The 20229-nt window shown below is 66.6% G+C and overlaps 1 protein-coding gene across 1 annotated transcript in view; it reads left to right on the plus strand.

Annotated features, from left to right (window-relative positions):
* Nucleotides 1–2710: 2710 nt before the first annotated feature.
* NOTCH3 (notch receptor 3) overlaps nucleotides 2711–20229 on the plus strand; it is a 37268-nt gene continuing 19749 nt past the window's right edge. The window contains exons 1-6 of the mRNA XM_067544627.1: nucleotides 2711–2907; nucleotides 10097–10178; nucleotides 16116–16258; nucleotides 16581–16916; nucleotides 18561–18683; nucleotides 18953–19186. Coding sequence (XP_067400728.1) covers nucleotides 2838–2907; nucleotides 10097–10178; nucleotides 16116–16258; nucleotides 16581–16916; nucleotides 18561–18683; nucleotides 18953–19186 — 988 coding nt within the window. The 5' untranslated portion in view covers nucleotides 2711–2837. The remainder of the gene's footprint in view (nucleotides 2908–10096; nucleotides 10179–16115; nucleotides 16259–16580; nucleotides 16917–18560; nucleotides 18684–18952; nucleotides 19187–20229) is intronic.

Genomic DNA, 20229 nt, shown 5'->3' on the forward strand with positions numbered 1-20229 from the left:
TTGGGAGCCTCAGCAGAGGGGCAGGTGTGGCCCCATTGACAGAGCTCTCCTCTGCCCCCAGAAAGGCCTGTCCAGGGCAGGGGGAGGTGTGTTGCTGGGGGTCAGGAGGCAGATGCCCGCCCTGCTGTAGATGAATCTTCAGGGCCTAATTTTCCGAGGTGCTGAGCTCCCATAAGTCCCGTGAGTGCTCACCACCCCTGAAAAGAGACCCCAGCTCCCCAGCGCTGCCCCGTATCCCATGCCCCTCAGTGTCATGCAGAGACCTGTCCAGGGAAGGGAGCATGGGTGGCCGTGTGCCAGTCTCAGGGCACTCTGCCACTTAGCCGTGATTGCGACAGCTGGGCGCACCCCACCCCCACGTGTGCTGTGGGGCCAAGGGGCCAGAACGTCACCCGCCCTCCAGGACTCACGCAGCAGCTGTGCCCCTCAACTCAGTGGGGTGAGATGGCAGCAGCACTGCAGCCAGTGAAGGGTTCAATTGGGTGTGATGCTGTCCCGAGCAGGATGGGAACCAGGGTCCAGTCTCCTCTGTAGTCCAGACAGCCCCCCAGCACCGCCCAGCCTGGCAGCCCAGCCAGCAATTCCCTGAGCCCCACTGTCCCTGGCGAGATCAGTGTCACACCACACTGGGGCAGGGGCTGTGGTGCCCAGAGGGGAGGCGATGTGCCCAAGGCCACCCATGAGTTGGGGGCAGATTTGGCACCCAGAATCCAGGAGCACAACCCCCCCCCAGCTGAGCCTGATCCCCCAGCTCCTACCAGGGACCTTCTCTCTGCTGAAAACGTCTCTGCCAGTTAAACCCACCACCGCCAGCTGCTGTGAGGAGCCGGGCTAGGACGGGTGGGGAGAGGTTCTGCTGCGCCAGGCTTCTCGCTGCTCCTCCAGCCTGCTGAGGGCACGAACTTCAGGGAGCAGACGGGCTGGGGAGGCTGGCCCTGTGAGGGGGGCACTGGGCTGGCCCCCACAGACCTGGGTTCTGGTCCCAGCTGTGCTGGCCCTGCTGGGTGACCTTGGGCAGGTCACCTCCCCTCTCTGGCCTGTTTGCTGGCTCAGCCTGTGAACTCTGTGGGGCAGGGAGGGTCTCTCCCTAGGCCTCTGTGTAGTGCCATGGGGCCCTGAGCTCAGCTGGGGCCTGTAGATGGACCACAAGTGATAACGCCCGCTGGTACCCATGCCTCTGAGAATCAAGAGCTCTGATCTCATGGGATGGAGCGATCTCTTGAGGGAGGATGCAGGCCAGCCCGTTTCCTCCCTAGGGGGCCACTCATAGATGCCAGGGGTCTTGGGAGCTGTCTGTCTGTCTGTCCCATGCACCTTGCCAGCTCACCCATGGGAACAGCAGTGAGCTGGGGAGCAGGCTGGGGTGGGGTGGGGATGGCGTGCTGTCTGTGGCAGGGAGTAGGAGGCCTGGGTCTAGTCCTGTTCTGCCACTGAGTTGCTAAAGGACCTTGGGTGAGTCACTTCCCTTCTCTGGGCCTGTTCCCCCCATGATGGTATTTCCTGCCCCAGAGCTTGGGGGGCCACGTAGCTGGCTGTGAGGCCCTATCCAAGCGCAGTGTTACTGGGGGGGGGGGGGTTAGCGCCCCAGCCCTGTGCCTGTCCCTCCAGAGAGGCGCCTAGTGCCTGGGCCGTCCTAGTCATGTCAGCCCCAGTGGGTCCAGTAGTCAAACTGCCTTCGCCCTGAGAATTAGCCTCCTCCAACGACACCAGGCCTCCTGGAGCCTCACAGAGCAGCATCTACGCTGAGCTGCCTTTGACCCTCCTGGATCCCAGCTGTCTTGTCTTACATGTCAGGCCCAAGGGCTCTGGGCTGGCGACGGTAGCAGAGTGGGCACAGCGGACTGGTGATGGAGTGAGAGGGGCTCTGCTTTGAGGAGGGGCAAGTGGCTCTCTCCAGTCCTTGAGCAGCCAGGGCAAAGTGGCAGGAGCTGCTGGTGCCCCCCAGATGCTAACCAGCCCCCCAAGTGTCTCTCTCCAGCCCCTCCCCCCCACTGGTTCTGCTCCAGCTGGGACGCAGGGTCCATCCCCCCGTCCGCCTGGCTCCCCCCAAATGCTAACAAAGAGCAGGAATCCTACAGACGCCCCAGTGTGCCAACCTCACTGGCTGCCATGGGTTGGAGTCACCGGAAGCGGGGGCGGATGAGGGGCCGCCCCCCCTCCAGAGCCAGCCAGCGATGGAAACTTTCCCCTCCTTCGGGACTTCCAGGCTCATAAAAAACAACCGCTTTTTTTGGTCATGTTGGAGGGAAGATTCGTGACTCTGTGGGAAAGGCCGAGGCTGTGGGGCCCGAGCCAGCGCATCTCTCTGACCCCAGCACACAGACCAGACCTGCCCTGCCGGTGCCCCCGCCCTGCTATGGGGCAGGCAGGTCTGGAGCCCTCTGCCATGGGGGGGCCTTTGCCCTGTCGCCAACTGGGCCCGGGGGGAGCCCCCCTGCACCACGCCCCTCCATAGTCATCCGTCCCCCAGAGCCTGAGCCCCACTGAGCGCCGGGCTGAGCCCCTCCATCCCCCCGCCACCTGCCGGCGCCGGCTCGGGCAGGGGGCGCTGGCTGCGGCTGGGGCTGGGGCTGGGCCTGGCCCGGGAGCGGGGCGCGGGCGAGGCTGGAGCGAAGGAGGGAGCGTGAGAGCCTGGGGAGGAGGCGCCGGGCCCCGCCCCGCGCAGAGGAGGGGCTGGGGTGGCCGGGCCGGGCTGAGTGAGTCGGGGGAAGTTTCCCAGGCTCCGGCCGGGAGGGAGGGAGCAGGGAGGCAGCCTGGCTGCGCTGGTGTCTGGCTCTGCGGCGCGGGGCTCCCGGCCCCTCCATGGATCTCTAGGGCGGGGGCGGCGGAGCAGCGGGATGGGCTCGGGGGCCGGGCCCCGGGCGCTGCTGGGCATCGCGCTGTTAGCGCAGCTGGGAGCCGGAGCAGGTAAGAGGGGCCGGGGGTCCCGGGGGGGGCGGATCTGGGAGCTGGGGCCGGGGGTCCCGGGGCGGGGACCGCGGCAGCTGCGAGTGCCAGGGACCCCCTCCCCCGCCGATCTCTGGCGTTGGGGCAGTTTCGGGGACCCCCCCGGTGATGGGGTTCTCTCTTGGGCTTTGGGGGCTGTGGCGGTTTCGGAGCCCCGGGGGGCGAGTTGATCTGCCCCCCCCCTCCCCCCGCACTTCCTCTTTACAAACTTCGGAAAACTTTTCCTGGGTGAGTTCAAAGCCGGGAACCCGCCGCGCGGGGCGGCCCCCCCCAGTGGTGCGGGCTCCCCCGAAGGGGATCCGCGGCTGAATGCGGGGGGCTCCGGATGGGGACGGCTCCGTCCAACTTGTAGCCCGTCTCCGGCTCGCTCCCCCCTGCCCGGAGCCCCCTCCCCTGTCTGCGCCGCGGGGAGGGGGCTGGCCCTGTGTCCGAGCACAAAGAAAAGACTTAATCGTTGTATAATCCCGGCTTGGGGGAGGGGGCTGCACGGCCCCTGCCCCGCGGCTGGGCGGGGGGGGGGTTCGCACTGATTTGAGGCTGCGGGAACAATCCTGCGCGGCTCTTTCTTTATTGACTCGAAGTAAACTTTCCTCGCAGCCTGCGCCAGCCCGGCCGGGAGCGCGGGGAAACCTGGCCTGGAGCGCGGATCCGGCTCCTCTCGGCCGCCCCCAGCCGGGCCGGCTCCCTCCCCCCTTCCCGCCCTTCCCCCGCTCTGCGATCACCGCCTCCTGCCCGTCAAATCTCCGCCGAGCCAGGCGCGGGGTGCGGCGCTGGGGGGGATCCAGGAGCTCCCCGGGGGGGTCCCGTTGCGTTGTGATGGGGGTCGTGCAGTGGGGGCTGTGGGTGTGTTGGGGGGGGGCAGGGACCCCAGGCCGGGTGTTTAGCTGGGATTGCCATGAAATGGCTTCCTGGGCGGGGGGGCTGGAGCTGACCTTGCATTTGGTGGCGCTTTTGTTGCAGTTCGGGGGGGGGGGAGGCTGATGCTCTGCACAGATGCTGCAGCAGCTGCTTTGACTCCGGCTCTTCCCCGCCTTCTGATGCTCCAACTTTTCTGTGTCGGCTGGAAAGTGACTCGAAGGAGCCATCCCGGGTCGCTCCCGGAGGCTGGGCCGGCCCCGTTTCTCCACAGAGCTGGGGCCTGCGGGCTGGGAAGCCCCGAGGAGGCCGGCAGAGAAGTTAAAATGCTTACGCGGCTCTGCTCTGGGCCAGCTGGGATCTGGCCTCCCTGGCTCTGCCAGGCAAGTGGCAAACTCAGCAAGAGTCCTGGGAGCCCAGCTGGTCAGAGAGGTGCCCCCTCCCCCCCCCTCCCGAGTGTGAGCTGGGAACCGAGGTGATGCGTATGGGAGATAAAATGATGATTTTAATTGGGTGTTGTGCACCGACTTGCCAGCGCACAGCAGTGTGCCAGCCAGGAGAGAACTGCTGGGCAAGAGAAATACCGCGCAGGGTTATTATTCAGCGTGGGTTTCACTCTCCCATGAAGCTGCCCAACTGGTTTGGGCAGCTCTGGAAGCCGACCTGCTGCCTGCGCTCCCAGCCCATGGGAAGACATGTGGCGGGGCCCAGGGCCTGCGGGATGGCTGCTGCCAGCTGTGGATGTCCTGGAGTATAAGCTTCCCCCCCCCCCCCCTTGCTGCCTGGCTGGATGTAGATGGGCAACTTGGCTGCATTGCTGGAGCCCTGCATGGCCCCACGGCTGGACGGGTCTGGCCCCGCTGCTCTGCGCAGACTCCTGGTGCCAGCCCCCCTCACAGGGTCTTGCAGCATCGCAGTCCTGGAGCCAGGCATCGGCCGCCCGGCCCACACGAGGGGAAAGGGGCCTCCAGCCCGTGTCACAGCCCTAGTGTGGACGAGGCCTTTGCAACTCCCAACTGCTTGGCTGGTCAAGGGGAACCCTCCTCTAGCAGCCATCAGGCTGGGCTGGGCTGGGCTGGGCTGGGCAGGGGAGGCCTCTGGACTTGGCTCACCCTCTTCTGGGTCAATTTGCATCTTGTGCTGTAGGAATCAAAAAATAAATAAATCAGATTTTGGGGTGTGAATTGCCTCCACCCCACAGGTGGGGATGAGCAGCCTGGGTTGTCGTCCCCCCACCCAGCCCAGAGATGGGCGGGGGGGGGGAGTGGCCCTGTGGATGAGCTCCCTGGAAGGGGGGAGCGACACGATCCCCCCTGGCTGGGGATGAACTCCTACCTTTGCAAAATCTCCTGCTCCGCCAAGCTTCCCCGTTTCCAGGACTTCCCGTGCAGCGCGGAGGGTTTTCCTGGGTGTTTCTAGCGACCCCCTGTTTACACACCCCCTTCCTCCAGCCCAGCCCAGCCTGGCTCCTCTGTGCCCCTGCCGCAGCAGCACGGCCTCCCGGGCGTAATGGTTTGTGTGGGCCCCAGCTGGTCTGTGGCCAGGCTCACCACATTGCCCCCTAAACAAAGGGGCTGGGGGGGGGGGGGAAGCCGTCCCTGGGGGCCCAGTGGAATGTGGCGTGGGCGGGAATCGGGTGGCAACAGGTCTGTGGCGCCTGGACCTGTTTGGGGCTCTCGCCTCTGTCATTCACCCCCCAGCCAGTGTGGGCCCCTGCCCCTCCCCAGCGCTGGGTGTGCGCAGGGAGCGCTCAGAGCTGCAGCAGCTGCCTCCCCTCCAGATGCAGGAGAGGGCCTGCCGGCCGGCCGGACCATTCACTCGCCTGCCCCTTTCTTCTCCCCACGGCGTTGCTAGCCTGGAACAAAGCGGCCAGGCAGCTGGAGAGCTGTGGAATCTGGAGAGGGCCCGGGAGCTGCCTTAACAATCGCGCTGTCTAATCCGGTTGTAAACACTCCTCCTCCAGAGCCCCTGCGTCCCAGGGAGACCCAGGGACCCCAGTGGGGCTGGGGGCCGGACCTGCCCCACCACAGGCAGAGGGGGCCACACACTTTCCTGCCTCAGCTGGACCTGCTCTGAGGGGCTCTCTCTGCCTGGGTAGGGAGCTCCCTTCCCTGCCGCCGATTCATGGGAGTCAGCAGAGCTTTCCCATGACCAGGGCCTGTACCCCCTCACTCATCCGGTGAGGGGGGGGCAGGAATGCTGTGGCGGGTGGCATCTCCTGAGCCCCCTCCACCCATGGGCTTTTAGCAGCAGTGACCCCTGCCCGACCACGGGGAGAGTGAGCCCCTCTGGGCCCTGCCGGGGGCGCCGAGCACACTGAAGGGTGCCTACGGGGGCCGGGGCGGGGGTGTGGATGCCAGGGCTTGGACTGCACCTTGTCAATGCCAGGTCCTCCTGGCTCCCACTCCTGCTCCCCCGCCCTGGGGCTGGCAGTGCCCCCCAGAAGAGAGACTCTCCCAAGCCAGCCCCCTGGCTCTGAACTGGTCTCACTGTTGGGGCAGTTGGCCATGTCTGCCAGGCCGGACGTCCAGCTCCGCTCTCCTCTGAGCATCAGTTCTGGGCCGTCTGTGGGTCCTTGGCTGGCCGGAGCAGCCCCTCCCCTGCCCTGGGGGGCAATGGGATCCCTGCGCTGGCCTGGCCGAGTTTTCCCTCTGCGCCGCTTTCCCTCTGTGCCTTGGCTCCTGGAGGGCTTCACAGATGCCAGGGAGGAGGCAGCTCGGGGCTGCTTCTGCCCCAGCAGAAATGACTCCGAGGGCAAGTGACCGGCCTGGTCATTGGCAGAGCTGCAGATAGAACCCAGGAGTCCTGGCTGCCTCACCCCCCCCAACCCCGTTCATTCCTCTCTGGGTGGCTCTGGATCCTACGTGAATTGGGGTGGTTCTGCCTTTGGGGTGCGGGGAGGCCCCCATTTCCAGCAGTCCCTGGGCTGGCAGTGGCCGTCGGGTCCCTGCTTCACCCGACTAGTTTACTTGGCTCTGCTAGGCTGCCCGTGGTGGGGACCCCAGGGCCCTGGGGCAGCATAGGATCGGGGCAGGGAGACCCTGTAGATATGTGCCCCACCTCAGCTGGCATGCCTGTCGGGAGAGCGTGCTGGCCCCCGATGCAGAGGGATGGGGGGCTGTGTCCCGGCATGCCCTGTCCCTATCCCAGCTGTGGGGGACAAGAGCATCTTAGCAGGGTGGGAATAGGGGCCCGGGGGCTGGGCCAGGTGTGTGTTGGCACGGTGCCCTCCTTGCTGCACCCCTCGTTGCCCGCAGCCCTTCGCCCACTGCCGGGGCTGCCAGGAGACTGTGCCCCAGGCCTGCCGCAGCGAGGGGCTGCTGGGTCTTGTGTGGGCAGCAGCTGCATGTCCGGAGTGGAGCGGTGGGGTGGGGTTTGCTGCGTGTGAGTGTCCCCGTTTGGGCAGCGGGGCTGCTGAGCTTGGGGTGGGGTGTGTGTGTGGGGGGGGGGGTCATTCTTTGCCTCCCACCCCCCCAGGAATCCACCCGGGCTGACCCCGTCATTGGCAGCGTGAACTCCCCCAGCGTTCCCACAGCTTCTTATCTCCGCTGGCCTTGAATTTCTGCAGTGACGGGCCCCGGCTGCGGTGGGAGCGGAGCTGGAGCCAGTGGGGTAGAGCAGAGGAGGCTGGCAGCCCGGACTCCTGGGTTCTCTCCCTGGCTTTGGGAGGGAAATGAGGGTTAGATGGGGGGGTGGGGCTGGCAGTCAGGACTCCTGGGTTCTCTCTGGCACTGACTTGCTAGGTGACTTTAGGCAGTCCCCTTCCCATTTCTATGCCTTAGTTTCCTGTCTGTGCCCTCTTTGGGCATATGCTAAGGGTGCCCCATTGCCTTCCCGCCAGGTCTCCCTGTAGCCGGGGAGTCGGAGCTGGCACTGGAAGGGTTAATGTTCTGTGACCTCTCCTCTAGGGTGGAAGAAGTTAGGACCCTTCTTAAAACACTCCCCCCGCCCCCTCCCCTGCTGGGCCTACCCCCTGGTTTCCCATTGAGGGGGGACAGGGTTTTCATCACCCCCGTCTTATGGGTCCCAGTGTGGAACAGGCAGCTCTCCCGCCCGGCCCCTGTGCGGGGCTCACCTGGGCCTGCCGCTCCCCAGACACGTGGGCCTTTCTGTGCCTGACGGCCCGGGGGTTCCCTGTGGGGCCCGAGCTGCCTCCTGGTACCCTGGGGTGGCCGCGCCAGCCTCCCCGGCAGAATGAGCCTCTCGGCATCTCGCCCCCTCCCCCGTGGGGCGGGGGTTGGCCCAGAGGGCAAAGGAGCCCAGGGATCAGGGTGGGGGTTGGAGCAGCCTAAGGCCAATGCCACCCCCCAGCGTAGGGGCCCAGGCTGCAGCAGCCGTGTGTGGGGAGGGGGCCGGCCGAGCGAATTCCACTGCAGCCAGCGCCGGCTCTGGGGGCTGCCTGCCGGAGCCGGGGCTGGCGTGGGGGAGAGGGGCGGGGGCGGCATTGTCTCTGGGAGCTGATCTGTGTGCTGGGCACGCAGCACGCTGCAAGTGGGTCTGGAGGAAATGGCTGGTGGGGGAAGGAGCGAGGCCCCTGAGCCCCACATGGTCTGTGGGGCCCTGGCGTGGCCTCCTCTCTCTCTCTGTGCATGGTGCGGGGAGAGGGGGGGGGCTGTTGAGTTTGTGCTGCTGCGGTTTCCCTTTGGGATCGGCAGGGGCAGAGACGTGTCTGAACCCCATTTATTTGGGGGGCCAATCCAGCCAGGCCCCCAGGAGATCCTGCCTGCCCCACCTTTCCAGTGCGTCCCATTGGCAGGCTAGGCAGTGGCCTGTGGGGTGTTGTGGGGTGTCTGGTTCCCCCCTCCCCCGCTAGCCCAGCTGCTGGAAGAGCTGCCGTGGCCTGGCGTCTGGGAGGGGAGCGGGCTCACGGGGCTGGGTGCCTCGGCCATTTGCCCCAGGCTGGGTCCAGCCAAGGCGGGCAGCTGGTCCCTGCCAGCCTGGTGCAGACAGCCTGGGTCACAGTCTCCCTAAGGTGCTTCTTCCTGAGGCTGTGGGGCCTGGCGGGGCTGGGGCTGCCCTGGGCAACAGCTCCCTGGGCTGGGGAGGGAATTTGGGGGCCTCAAGGTCCATCTGTGTCCCTCAGAGTGACGCCCCCCAGCGTGTGGAAACCCGGCACTGGGGTGAAGGCACTGGGTCCCCGCTGGCTGTGGGGCGAGCTGTGGGTGGTGGTCTCCAGAGTTAGGGGTGGGGGGCTGTCGGTCCTCGAGCTGCAGCAACACCCAGGATGGTGCAGGCACAGTCGCCTGCTGGCTAGGCTCCTCTGTCCCTGCATGTCGGGCTGATAAATCCCCTCTCCCCCCGGGCTCCGTGCTGCCCGTAGCCCCTGGCTTGGCCCAGCCTCCTTGGCAGGGTGGGGGTCTCGGAGCCGAGTCGGAGCTGGCAGGTTACTGCTCTGAGGGGCCTGGGAAGGGGCAGAGATTAGCAGGGCAGGTCGCTGGATGCTTGATGAAGACACTGGCCGGGCTCTGAGGCTCTGACAGGCCCCATGCTGGCTCCTTCCCCGTGGGGTCCTGGTGGCCCCTGGGGCCGAGGATTCTGGGAACTGGTGCTCTGGGGGCTGATGTCCCCTTGGTCCCAGGGGGTGTGGGGCGCTAGTGTCTGACAGGGGCCTGCAGGTTCCCGTAGCCCTGGAACCCCTCTCCCGTGGGCAGGGTCACACAGACCTTTCCTTGGCTCATTGTGGTGGGGGGCACCTCCAAGCTAAACTTCCTACCCGTGTGTGGGACTTGTCTGTGTCAGCTGCCCTCCTCCATGCGTGTGTGCGTGCGTGCGTGCGTGCGAGCGTGTCTTCCCTTTCCCTGCTGCTGCTGTGATGAAAACTTTCCCGCCACCCCTTCAGTACCAGTCTCAGGGGGGGCGTTTACTCTGAAACCTAATGACTGCAATCTAAATCCCAGCTCTGATAGCAGTGTTGCTGTTGATCCTTTTGGGGTGGGAGGGTTGAGGTTATGGGCAGGGTCCTGCCACCTCCATCTGTTTATGCGGTGCTCCCATGCCCCCTGGGGCTTGCCCTGAAGCGTGTGCTCTAAGCCAGAAGGGTGATGGGTCAAGGACCATCGGGGTGGGGTGGGGTGGGGGGGACAGGGAAGCAAATAGCAGTTGCTGTCCGGGGGTTGCTGCTAGGAAGCCCCCCTGGGTCCCAGTGCCCTGATTCCCCCACCCTGGTGCAGCTGGCCCAGCCAGTGACCGCAGAGGGGCAGGGTGCAAGGGGCTCTGTGTGTGGGGGGGTGGATAGAGAGGCGGGGGGGCCATTCCTCTGTGCTCTAATGGGATCTCTCCCACTCTCTCCCTGCAGCTGTGCAGTGTCTAGAAGGCTCCACGCTCTGTGAGAATGGCGGCCAGTGCATCCTCTACTCCAACGGGAAGGCAGTCTGCGTGTAAGTGCCCCTGCGGGTCGGGATCCAGCAGAGGGCTGTGCGCAAGATGGGCCCCACGGCACTGGGGCGCTGCTCACAGGCTGCCGGGGGCCCTTCCCACCCTCCCTGGGGCTGGGAGATGGGCAGGTCTGGGTCAGCAGGAACCGGAGGTCTGGGGCCGGGTTAGCAGGAGGGAAGGTGGTTCCCTGCAGCACGGCCATAAGGAGTAAGGGCAGCGTGGCCCAGTGGTTCAGCCGGCCCAGCTCCAGCCTGGCGTTCTGGAGCCCTGGGTTCTGTTCCTGGCTCTGCCCCTGTCTGGCTGCCCCATCGCCTGGTGCGTGTCGTGGCTGGGGAGGGCTGGGTGCCCGCACAGCTGTCCCACAGCCCCTGGCGTCATGCTGGGCAGGGCCCAGCCCCCAGGAGCAGGGGGTGATTGGGGGGTACCAGCTCGCAGGGAGGTGGGTCACGGAAAGGGCTGCATGAGAAGGGGCCCCCGCCAGGCCAAGGGAGGGGAATGTGGGAGAGGCTGTGGGTTGATCTGAGCTGGTAGGAGCAGGGCATCGGGAACGACCCCTTCGGTCCCTAGGGCCCCACGCTGGGCGGGGAGGGGGGAGTGATGCTTGCTGACGCAGAGGGGGCTGGAGAAAGGGCTTCCAGCCGGGGTTGGGATGAGCTGGGGGGTGGCTGCAGAAGGGGTGAATCTTGTGCCCCTGGGGAAGCTGGTGGGGTACAGAGTGACAAGGGCACAGCCCTGGGGTTCTGGGGCCCGAATGAGCCACACGTCTGCCCCCCTGCTGGCCCTGGTGGGAAGGGAGGCATCCTGGGCAGAGAGCTGACACCCTGGCGCTCACCCCCAGGATTTCTCTTGCCTCCTGCTGCTCGGTGCCGATGCTGCAGAGGTTCCTGTCTCAGCAGGGTTTGGGGGTGTCTCAGGGCATGGCCCTGGGGAATGACCCTGCTCTGGGTCCTGCTTTATGGAGGGGGGGCCAGGCTGGGGGCTTTCTGGTGCTCTGGGGAGGCTTGTGTCCTGCCTGCTGTCCCTCTGATGAGGCCATATCCTGTGCTACATTAGCACGCCCCCCCCCCACTCCTCTGACCACATACCCCCCTCACGCTCCGCTGGCAAAGTGGCTGGGATCTGCGCCCCCCCCCCCTCCCAAATGTTGCTTTCTTCCTGCCTGGTCTGTTGCAATCCTGGATTTCAGTGTTAGCAGTGATGTGCCTCCCCCCACCCCCACCCGCAGCTCCCGCTTCCTGCTTGTGGGGGGGCAGCTCCTTTTGCCAGGCCTCCTCGCCAGAGTCTCCCAGACTAGGGGGCCTCTTCTCGAGGGGGCCCTGGAGTCATTTGATCCAGCGGCTGCAGACAGCACTTGGAAGGGAAGCAGCTGCTGGGGAGGAGGAGTGGGAGACCTGGGCCGTGTCCGGAGCTGGGCTGACCCCATCAGGTTAGGGTGACTGGACTGACCCCTCTCTCCCTAGCACCCCTTGGAGCAGCTGGCCTGCGTGGGAGAGGCTGGGGGGAGTGTGCTGAATGTCCTGGTTCTCAGCTGTGCCAGTGGGAACCCCTGAAGGGAGGCTGTTGGGCTCCCACGCCTTGTGTGGACCAGTCCTCCGGGAAAGGGCTGGTGGGAGGGACTGCTGGGCCTCCAGCCTGCCGGGGAGGCAGTAAAATGCCCCCCCACTCTGACCACTAGACCCTGCTGTCTCTGAGCCCAGTAATGCCCTTCTCTGTGAATCACTTCCATTTTCTTCCTGCATCGGACTCTGCGGTGGGGGGAGGGGCTGCCCCGAGGGGCAAGGCAGGCGACGAGGGAGGGGTCTGCCTGTCTGTCTGGGGATCCTCTCTTCAGGGCAGGGCTAGGACCCTGATGCTGGGGGCGATGGAACTGGCCGGGGCTGAGCCGTGGGTGCTGGGTGCAGGGGGCCAGGGGCCGGGGCAGAGTCTCTGCAGAGTCGGCTCTGACCTGTCCTCCGGGGGACGTGGCTGGTGCCCAGTGGGGCAGCGGCTGGCTCCGCACCCGTGCCCATCGCTTCCTGCCGAACCAGCCAGGAACAGCTGCCCGGTTTCTGTGCTGTGCCATCGCTCGGCCCCCGCTGCCCCTAGTGCCCGGCCACGGCACAGCCGCCACGCGGGCAGGTGCCAGAGGAGCTGGCTGGCAGGTCCCCGTAGGAATGCCAAACGCCAGACAGGTGGATGGGCCTCCTGCCGCCCCGCCCAGAGCAGGTGAATCACCGGCTGCCGCGCTGCCTGGCCTGGAGCAGGAGCAGGAGCTGGATGGGGCCGCGCTGCTTGCCCGGCCGCTGGAAACCGTGGGCTGGAGCGTGGGGCCGGAGCGCCAGCTGAATGGTGCCATGGCCTGGTGCCCCTGCTCCCTCTCACTGAGCAGCTCCCGTCTGTGTGTGTGTGTGTGTGTGTGTGTGTGGGGGGGTTCTTGGTGCTCTGGAGACAGCCCCCCAGTGCTGTGGGAGATTCGGGGGGGGCCCAGAAGAAAAGGGAGGATTGGGTATGGGGGGCGGCAGGGGAGAGGGAGTGGGGGACAGAAGAGAGCGGCGGGAGGAGTGAGGGCAGTGGGGGGCGGGAGGGGAGAGGGCAAGGGGAAGAGAGGATGGGGGTTGGGGTAGGAGGGGCAGAGAGGAGTGGCTGGGGGCGGGAGGGGCGCGGTGGGAGGGGCACGGTGGGGGACAAGAGGGCAGAAAGCAGCGGCTGGGAGGACAAAAGGAGGGTGGCGGGGGCAGGGGTGCAGAGAGAAGTGGGGGTGCAGCAGGGGACGGGGTGCAGAGGAACAACTGGGGGGCAGGGGTACAGAGAGATGTGGTCTGGGGAACAAGGTGGTGTGTGGTGGGGGTAAGGGGCAGAGAGGAGAGGCGGGGGGGGGGGGGCCTCTCCCTGCAGTTTGGCTCTTGCTGTGCTGCTGGAACCTGTCGAACAGGTTGGAGCTGAGCTGGGCTGAGCGGCTCAGGGAGGGCTGGGAGCAGCGGGGTGGGGTGGGGTGGGGTGGGGGCAGGGAGTGGGGGGAGGAGGAGAGGATGTGCCAGCAGTGCCAGAAATCTGCCCCCCCCCCAGTGTGCAGGGCCCTCCACAGGGGGCAGCTGTCCCATGGGCTCCGTGGGCCTGGCCATGCCAGCCTGGAGCTGGGTTTGCAGCCTGGGTCGCTCTCGGGGCGAGAGGGTGGGGCTGGCTTGGGCTGCACTGAGCCATGGGAGATGGAGCAGGACTCGGGGAGGCGCACAGGTGGGGGGTAGGGTGGGAGCAGGGGCTGATGGGAGATGGGGTGGGGGGAGGAGCTGATGGGGAGCACAGGGGGGTAGGGTCAGAGCAGGGGCTGATGGGGGCAGGGGGGTGGGGATGGATGGGGAGGGGCTGATGGGGAATGCATGTGGGAGGACAGAATTGGAGGGGGGGAGGGGAGGGGGAGGGAGGGCAGCAGGGACCGTTGGGGGATGTGAGCGGGCACATGCAGGGGCATTCTGGGCGCAGAAGGGCAGTGCGGCCTGGTGGTCAGAGCGAGGGTAGGTGGACTGGGAGTCAGGACTTCTCAGCTAGCTGCGGCCTCCTGTGGCTGGCAGGTTTCGGGCGGCTGAGCCCTCGTGTGCTGCGGTGCCCTTGGGCATCTCCTCCCTCCGGGAGAGGGGCCACATTGGGCCTCCTGACACAGCTGCCTGCTGGGGTGACTCATGGGGTGATGCAGCAGTGGAGCCGCTGAGTCACTGCCCCGGGGAGCAGGCTGATGCCGGCTCCGCTCCCCAGACGTGAGCAGGCAGGAGCGCTGCGGCGGGGCTGCCATCCTAGCGTGGGAGCCGGGCTCTGCCTGCCGGGGAGGGCGCTGCCAGCCTTGTCAGGGTGCTGGGATACTGGGCCCTGCTTCCCGCCACAGGGACGCCTGTCCCCCCATCTTCTTTCCCTTCCCAGGGGCCAGGTGGAGGGGTGGGATGAGGAGCTCTGCCAACCCCAGCCGTGCACTAAGGGTGCCAATCCCCCGCACGCACCATGGGAGAGGGGAGTTGGCGTCTCACCAAGTGCTGCTGGAGGAAGCCCAGAAGGGAGTGTGGAGGAGGGGGTTGGGGGTCTGCAGACTTCCCAAATCTGTGCTGGGGCCGGTGGAGCTGCTGTGTCGTTGCCGGGGGCCTGTGGGGTGGGCGGATCAGTGGCATTTGCAGTGGCCACTGATGAAACAGGGATCACCATCTGCAGGCTCCAGGGCATGAGGGTCAGGCAGGGACCAGCACACCTAGGGGATGGGCATTTCCTGGAGGGGGAGGAGTTCCTAGAGGCAGTACTGGTCCATGAGTCTGAGCCTGGGAATGGGGCGAGGGACTGGTTATGGTCTAGATGGGCCCCTGGGTCTGATCTAATTCACTGAGGCAGGAGAGAAGGGCTGCCACGCTGGATAGGCCCTGTTTGGGCTGTGGGGACACTTCCCCCTCCTCCCCCCCGTCCTGTGGAATCGAGAACCTGGTTTCCGGGGCTGGGGAGGCAGGACAGCCCGTCCGACCAGACTCAGCCTGGCAGGCTTGGCTTCCTTCCCCTCCCTCCCTCGGCCCCTGCCCCCAGTGCATGCCTCGCTCAGCCCCTCCTGCCGCCTCCCTGCAGCATCAGGTGGTGGCAGAAGCCCCGTCCCCAGCCCAGTGGCAGGGCTCCCAGCATGCACTGCTCCAGCTTGGGCATCTGGCTTGCTGGGCTCCGCTTGCCGGGGGTCTGGGGCCTGCCTGGGCTCAGCCCCGTTGGACGTGGCCCTCGGGGGGAGAGTTCAGGGCCCCTGCGTGAAGGGAGAATTGGGGGGGCAGGAGGGCTCTGGACACTCCTCCTGCTGCAGGCACCCCTGGGAGGCGAAGCTGTGTGGGGAGCTGCCCCCCACCAGGCTCTCCCCAGAGGTGGGTGCAGGGAGCAGCTGCCCCGGTGGACGAGCTCTCGGCCGTGGGTCTCGGGGTCAGAGCAGGCTGGCCAGGGGGCTGCTAAGTGGCGCACAGCAGGCGATGATGGGGCGCGGGGAGGGGGCCCAGCGGGTGGGTGCCTGCTCTGCACATACGGTGACTCTGCCGCGGCCAGGGCACCGGTACGGCCCATGTGAGGGTGCCGTGTGCTGTATCGAGGCGCCTCGCACTGGTGTGGCACATCTCCTTCCCTGTGCAAGGGGGCGCCCCTGTGCATTGGCACAGCTGCCCCACCGCGGGGCTGTACCCGATGCCTAGCCCAGGCCGCTTTGCCTGCAGACCAATCCCTGGTGGCAGGAAGCGAAGTCAGACTGGAGGATCCTGCTTGGGGCTCGGCCGTGGCCAGGAGGGTCCCTTGGGGGGGAGGGCAGCGAAGGGGGATTAATGGATTCAGTGGAGATCTGGGAAGGGTGGGGGAACAAGGAGGGGGCAAAGTGAGAAGCTGGCACACTGGTGAGTCTGAGCTGGTGCCAACAGGCCCGGCAGGGCATGGCAGGGGGCGTTCGGTCAGACCGACGCCAGGCAATGCCTCTTGGAGGGAATAACCTGAGGTCTGGTGCACCTGGTGGGGTGGGGGGGGGGGGAGGCTGCAGGACCGGCACCAACTGCATGAAGGCCGGGCCGCCCTGGGGGGGCAGCTCGATGGAACCGCTGCCCCGGGCCCCACTGAGCGCCCGGCTGGGGAGCAAGGAGGGGGCTGTGCTGAGCGCTGGGTGCTGAATACAGGGCTGGGCACCCACCCCGTGGAGTACAGTGGGGGTTGGGTGGGCAGGGCCAGGGACAACACCGCCCACCCAGTAACCCCTGGCAACCAATACAACCAGGAATGTGATGGACTCAAGCCCCCCACCCTGCCCTGGAAAGGGAGACCAGCCGGAGACTCCAAGAACGTCCCGGGGGCAGCGCCGCTGCCAGATGTGATGTCGAAGGCGCCCAGATGCAACGGTGATGGGCGTACGGCTCGCCTGCACTGGCCTGGCGGCTTGCCCTTAGTCCCACTCATACCCCTGCGCCCCCTCTCCGCAGGTGCCAGCCCGGGCTGATTGGCGCGCGCTGCCAGTTCCAGGATCCCTGCCACCAGTCGCCCTGCGCCAATGGGGGTGTGTGTGAGAGCTCCCTCAAGGACGGCACCGTGCAGTACCAGTGCACCTGCCCCAAAGGCTTCCGAGGTGAGGGGGGGGGAGATCGTGCTGGGTCTAGGGGGTGATGGAGGGGGTGGCCCCATTGGAGGAGGGGCCAGGATCCGACCAGCCCCAGAGAGGAGACCCCAGGCCACCCCGCAGGCCTAGGGGAGATGGGGGTCGGCCATGAGGGGGGCAGCCTGACTCAGCCCAGCTGGGGGAGGGAAAGCGGACCTGACTTGGCTGGCCGGGGAGGAGGGCCGGACACAGCTTGGTCCCCGTGCGGGACGTGCTGGGCGAGGGGGGAGGGCTCTCTGGGACACCCTCATGCCCAGCCAGGCCCTGTTCACAGACGTCCCCCCCCCCCCAGGTCAGGACTGCTCCCTGGTTGACGCCTGCGCCAACAACCCCTGCGCCAACGGGGCCCGCTGCACCAACTGGAACAGCCGCTACAACTGCACGTGCCCGCCCGGCTACCAGGGCCGCAACTGCCGCACGGACGTGGACGAGTGCCGGGCGCCGGGCGTCTGCCGCCACGGGGGCACCTGCTTCAACACGCCCGGCTCCTTCCGCTGCCAGTGCCCGGCCGGCTTCACGGGGCAGCTGTGTGAGAGCGTCTACACGCCCTGCTCGCCCTCACAGTGCCTCAACGGGGGCACCTGTCGCCAGACCGGGGAGCTCAGCTACGAGTGCGCCTGCCTGCCGGGTGAGGGGGGGTGCTGGGGGGTGTTGGGGGGGCAGCACTGTGGGCTGCAGGGGTTGGTGGGGGGGGGGCTCTCCGGACCTGGGGGGGGGGGGGGGATACTGTCCCCTCCCTTAGCCCCTGGGGGCAGGGCTGGTGGGAGCGGATCTTGCCCTGCCCTGGCCTGGCGTGGGTGCCCACGGGGCTGGCGGCTCCGGCAGCCCTGCAGGAAGCTCATCGGAAGCTGTAAATGGTGCTGGGAGAACCTGGGCCCCGGCCAGGAAGGAAACGATCCAGCAGGGCTGGAGCTTGTGGCCGGCCGGCTGGCAGGCGGCCAGCCGGTGGGGGGAGGGGGGCACTGCTCCTTCCAGGCCTGGGCCAGCCCCTTCCCTGCTCCCCACAGCCCCCTTTTGCCCCCTCCCCAACTCAAGTGACTGTTTCTTTTTCTCCCCCTTAGACCCTTCTGCCCCCCTCCCCCCCAATAATGTCTCACGCATCTCAGCTGCGGCTCTTCCTTGCCAAACCCTGCGCCCTCTGCCAGTGGCCTGGCCCTGGCAACTCAGGGAAGGGGGGGTAAGGTCTGGGGGACCCTGTGTGTGTGTCTGTGCATGGGGGGTGGGGAGTGGGCTCCTGGGGTGCTGTGTGTGCGTGGGGGGGGGAGTGGGCTCCTGGGGTGCTGTGTGTGCATGGGGAGGCAGTGGGCTCTGGGTGTGCTCTGTGTGTGTGTGTGTGTGTGTGTGTGTGTGTGTCTGTGCATGGGAGGTGGGGAGTGGGCTCCAGGGGTGCTGTGTGTGTGTGTGTGTCTGGGTGGGAGGGGAGTGGGTTCCTGGGGTGCTGTGTGTGTGTATGTCTGTGTGTGAAGGGGATGAAAATGGGCTCCGGGGGTGCTGTGTGTGCATGGGGGGGGCAGTGGGCTCCGGGGGAGCTCTGTGTGCATGGGGGGGGGGGGCAGTGGGCTCCGGGGGAGCTGTGTGTCTGTGGGTAGGGGGTGGGAGGGCAGTGGGCTCCGGGGGTGCTGTGTGTGCATGGGGGGAGGGGCAGTGGGCTCTGGGGGTGCTCTGTGTGCATGTGTGGGTGTGTGCGCATGCATGCACAGGATTGCCGCTGCAGTGCGGCCAAGGCCAAGCGGTGCCACGCGGAGGCAGAGGCCTGGGCTAAGCTGCTGTATCAGCCGTCGCCCTGTGGGTGCCTGCCTGGGGCAGATGGCCAGGGGCATCGCAGGGGGCACAGGCAGGGCTTTGTCTGATAAATGCTCACGCCCTGTCCCGGGGGCTGGCCCCTGCTCCCCGACCTGTTCCCTGGGGCTGTTGCAGAGTGTGGCCCCTGTCGCTCTGCGCTCCTCTGTGAGCACAGCCGAGTCGCTCAGCCCTGTTGGGTCCAGCATTCGTTCCCGTTGGAAGGGAGAGGGGTCTGCTGGGTTCGAGCAGGGGGCGGGGGGTTGGGAGCCAGGACTCCTGGGTTCTATCCCCAGCACTGGGCAGGGAGAGGGGGCTGTTGGTTAGAGCAGGGGGCTGGGAGATGGGGCGGGAGGGTGGATTTGAGCTTGGCGCCTTTCAGGGTGCAGGTGAAGTCGCTCCGGGGCCGGGGCGCGGGCGGAGACGCTCCAGGGCTGGGGCACGGGCGGAGACGCTCTCTGACTCCCTGACGGGCTGCGCTCTCCCCCTCCAGGCTTCGAAGGGCAGAACTGTGAGATCAACATTGACGACTGCCCGGGCCACAAGTGTCTGAACGGGGGCACCTGTGTGGACGGGGTCAACACCTACAACTGCCAGTGCCCGCCCGAGTGGACAGGTAACGCCCAGCGCCCTGCCCAGCAGCGGGAGTTAACCCCTTGCTGCCCGCCACCAGCCGCGCAGCCAGTGCTAGGGGCCCTGGGCCTTAGACTGTCTGTCTAGCACTCCGGGTTGCCCTAGGGCCCCAGGAGGAATGGGACACGGGGCCTTTTCTTGGGGGGCCGCGCGTCTCTGATCCAGCCCTAGGGCAGGGAGCTGGCTGGCTTGGGGGGTGGGGAATGGCCCCTCTAGGGGTGCTGGCTCTGGCTAAGCCCCCTGCCCCCCTAGGCCAGTTCTGCACCGAGGACGTGGACGAGTGCCAGCTGCAGCCCAATGCCTGCCACAACGGGGGCACCTGCTTCAACACCAACGGCGGGCACACCTGCGTGTGCGTCAACGGCTGGACGGGCGAGAGCTGCAGCGAGAACATCGATGACTGCGCCACGGCCGTCTGCTTCAACGGGGCCACCTGCCACGACCGCGTGGCCTCCTTCTACTGCGCCTGCCCCATGGGCAAGACAGGTAGTCGGGGGGGAGGGGCGGGAACGGGGCCTGGCCTGGCCCAAGGTCTCTAGCACCTGTCACCTCGGGATTTGGGGCACCTCCCTCCCCTGCGCTAATCCCCCAGACAGGCTCTGGGGGCTAGGGGGGTGGGAAAGGCTAGGAGAGGCCTGGAGAGGAAGGGGGTGGCTAAGGGGAAGGGGGCAGGGAGATGTGGGGAGAAGGAGTGGGAGGGAGACCTGAGGTGAGGGCCCCAGGGTGGCGAAGTGGAAGGAGTTGGCAGGAGGCTGGGAGGGGCTGGGGCTGGGGTTGTGTGCGTGTGAGTGCACGGGTGGGGAGACTGGGGCTGGCTGGGTGCGGGGTTAGTGTGTGTGGGGTGGGGGGAGATGACGGGCTGGAGAGACTGAGGGAACTGGGCTTGTTTAGTCTGCAGAAGAGAAGAATGAGGGGGGATTTGATAGCAGCCTTTAACTACCTGAAAGGGGGTTCCAGGGAGGATGGGGCTAGGCTGTTCTCGGTGATGGCAGATGACAGAACAAGGAGCAACGGTCTCAAGTTGCAGTGGGGGAGGTCTAGGTTGGACATTAGGACAAACCTTTTCCCTAGGAGGGTGGTGAAGCACTGGAATGGGTTACCTAGGGAGGTGGTGGAATCTCCATCCTTAGAGGTTTTTAAGGTGCGGCTTGACAAAGCCCTGGCTGGGATGGTTTAGTTGGGTTGGTCCTGCTTTGAGCAGGGGGTTGGACTAGATACCTCCTGAGGTCCCTTCCAACCCTCGTCTTTTGTGAGACTGGGGCTGGTGGTGTGTGGGTGTGGGTGGGTGGGGGTGTGTGTGGGTGGGAGGGGTTGGGGCCAGCTGTGAGGGGTTGGTGCGGGGTGAGGGGGGAACTGGGGCCAGCTGTGGGGGTAGTTGGGTGTGTGTGCAGGTGGGGTGGGATGGGGTCAGCTGTGGGTGTGTGTTGGGGAAGGACTGGGACTGGCGGCCAGGGTGTGCGTGTGTTAGTGGGATGAGGATTGGGGCCGGCGGGGGGGTTTGGTGTGTGTGTGGCTGGCGGGAACAGAGG

The sequence above is a fragment of the Emydura macquarii genome, unplaced genomic scaffold, assembly GCF_026122565.2.
Source record: "Emydura macquarii macquarii isolate MOO-44397 ecotype Brisbane River unplaced genomic scaffold, CSIRO-AGI_Emac_v2 contig_1002, whole genome shotgun sequence".
Taxonomy (NCBI): Eukaryota; Metazoa; Chordata; order Testudines; family Chelidae; genus Emydura; species Emydura macquarii.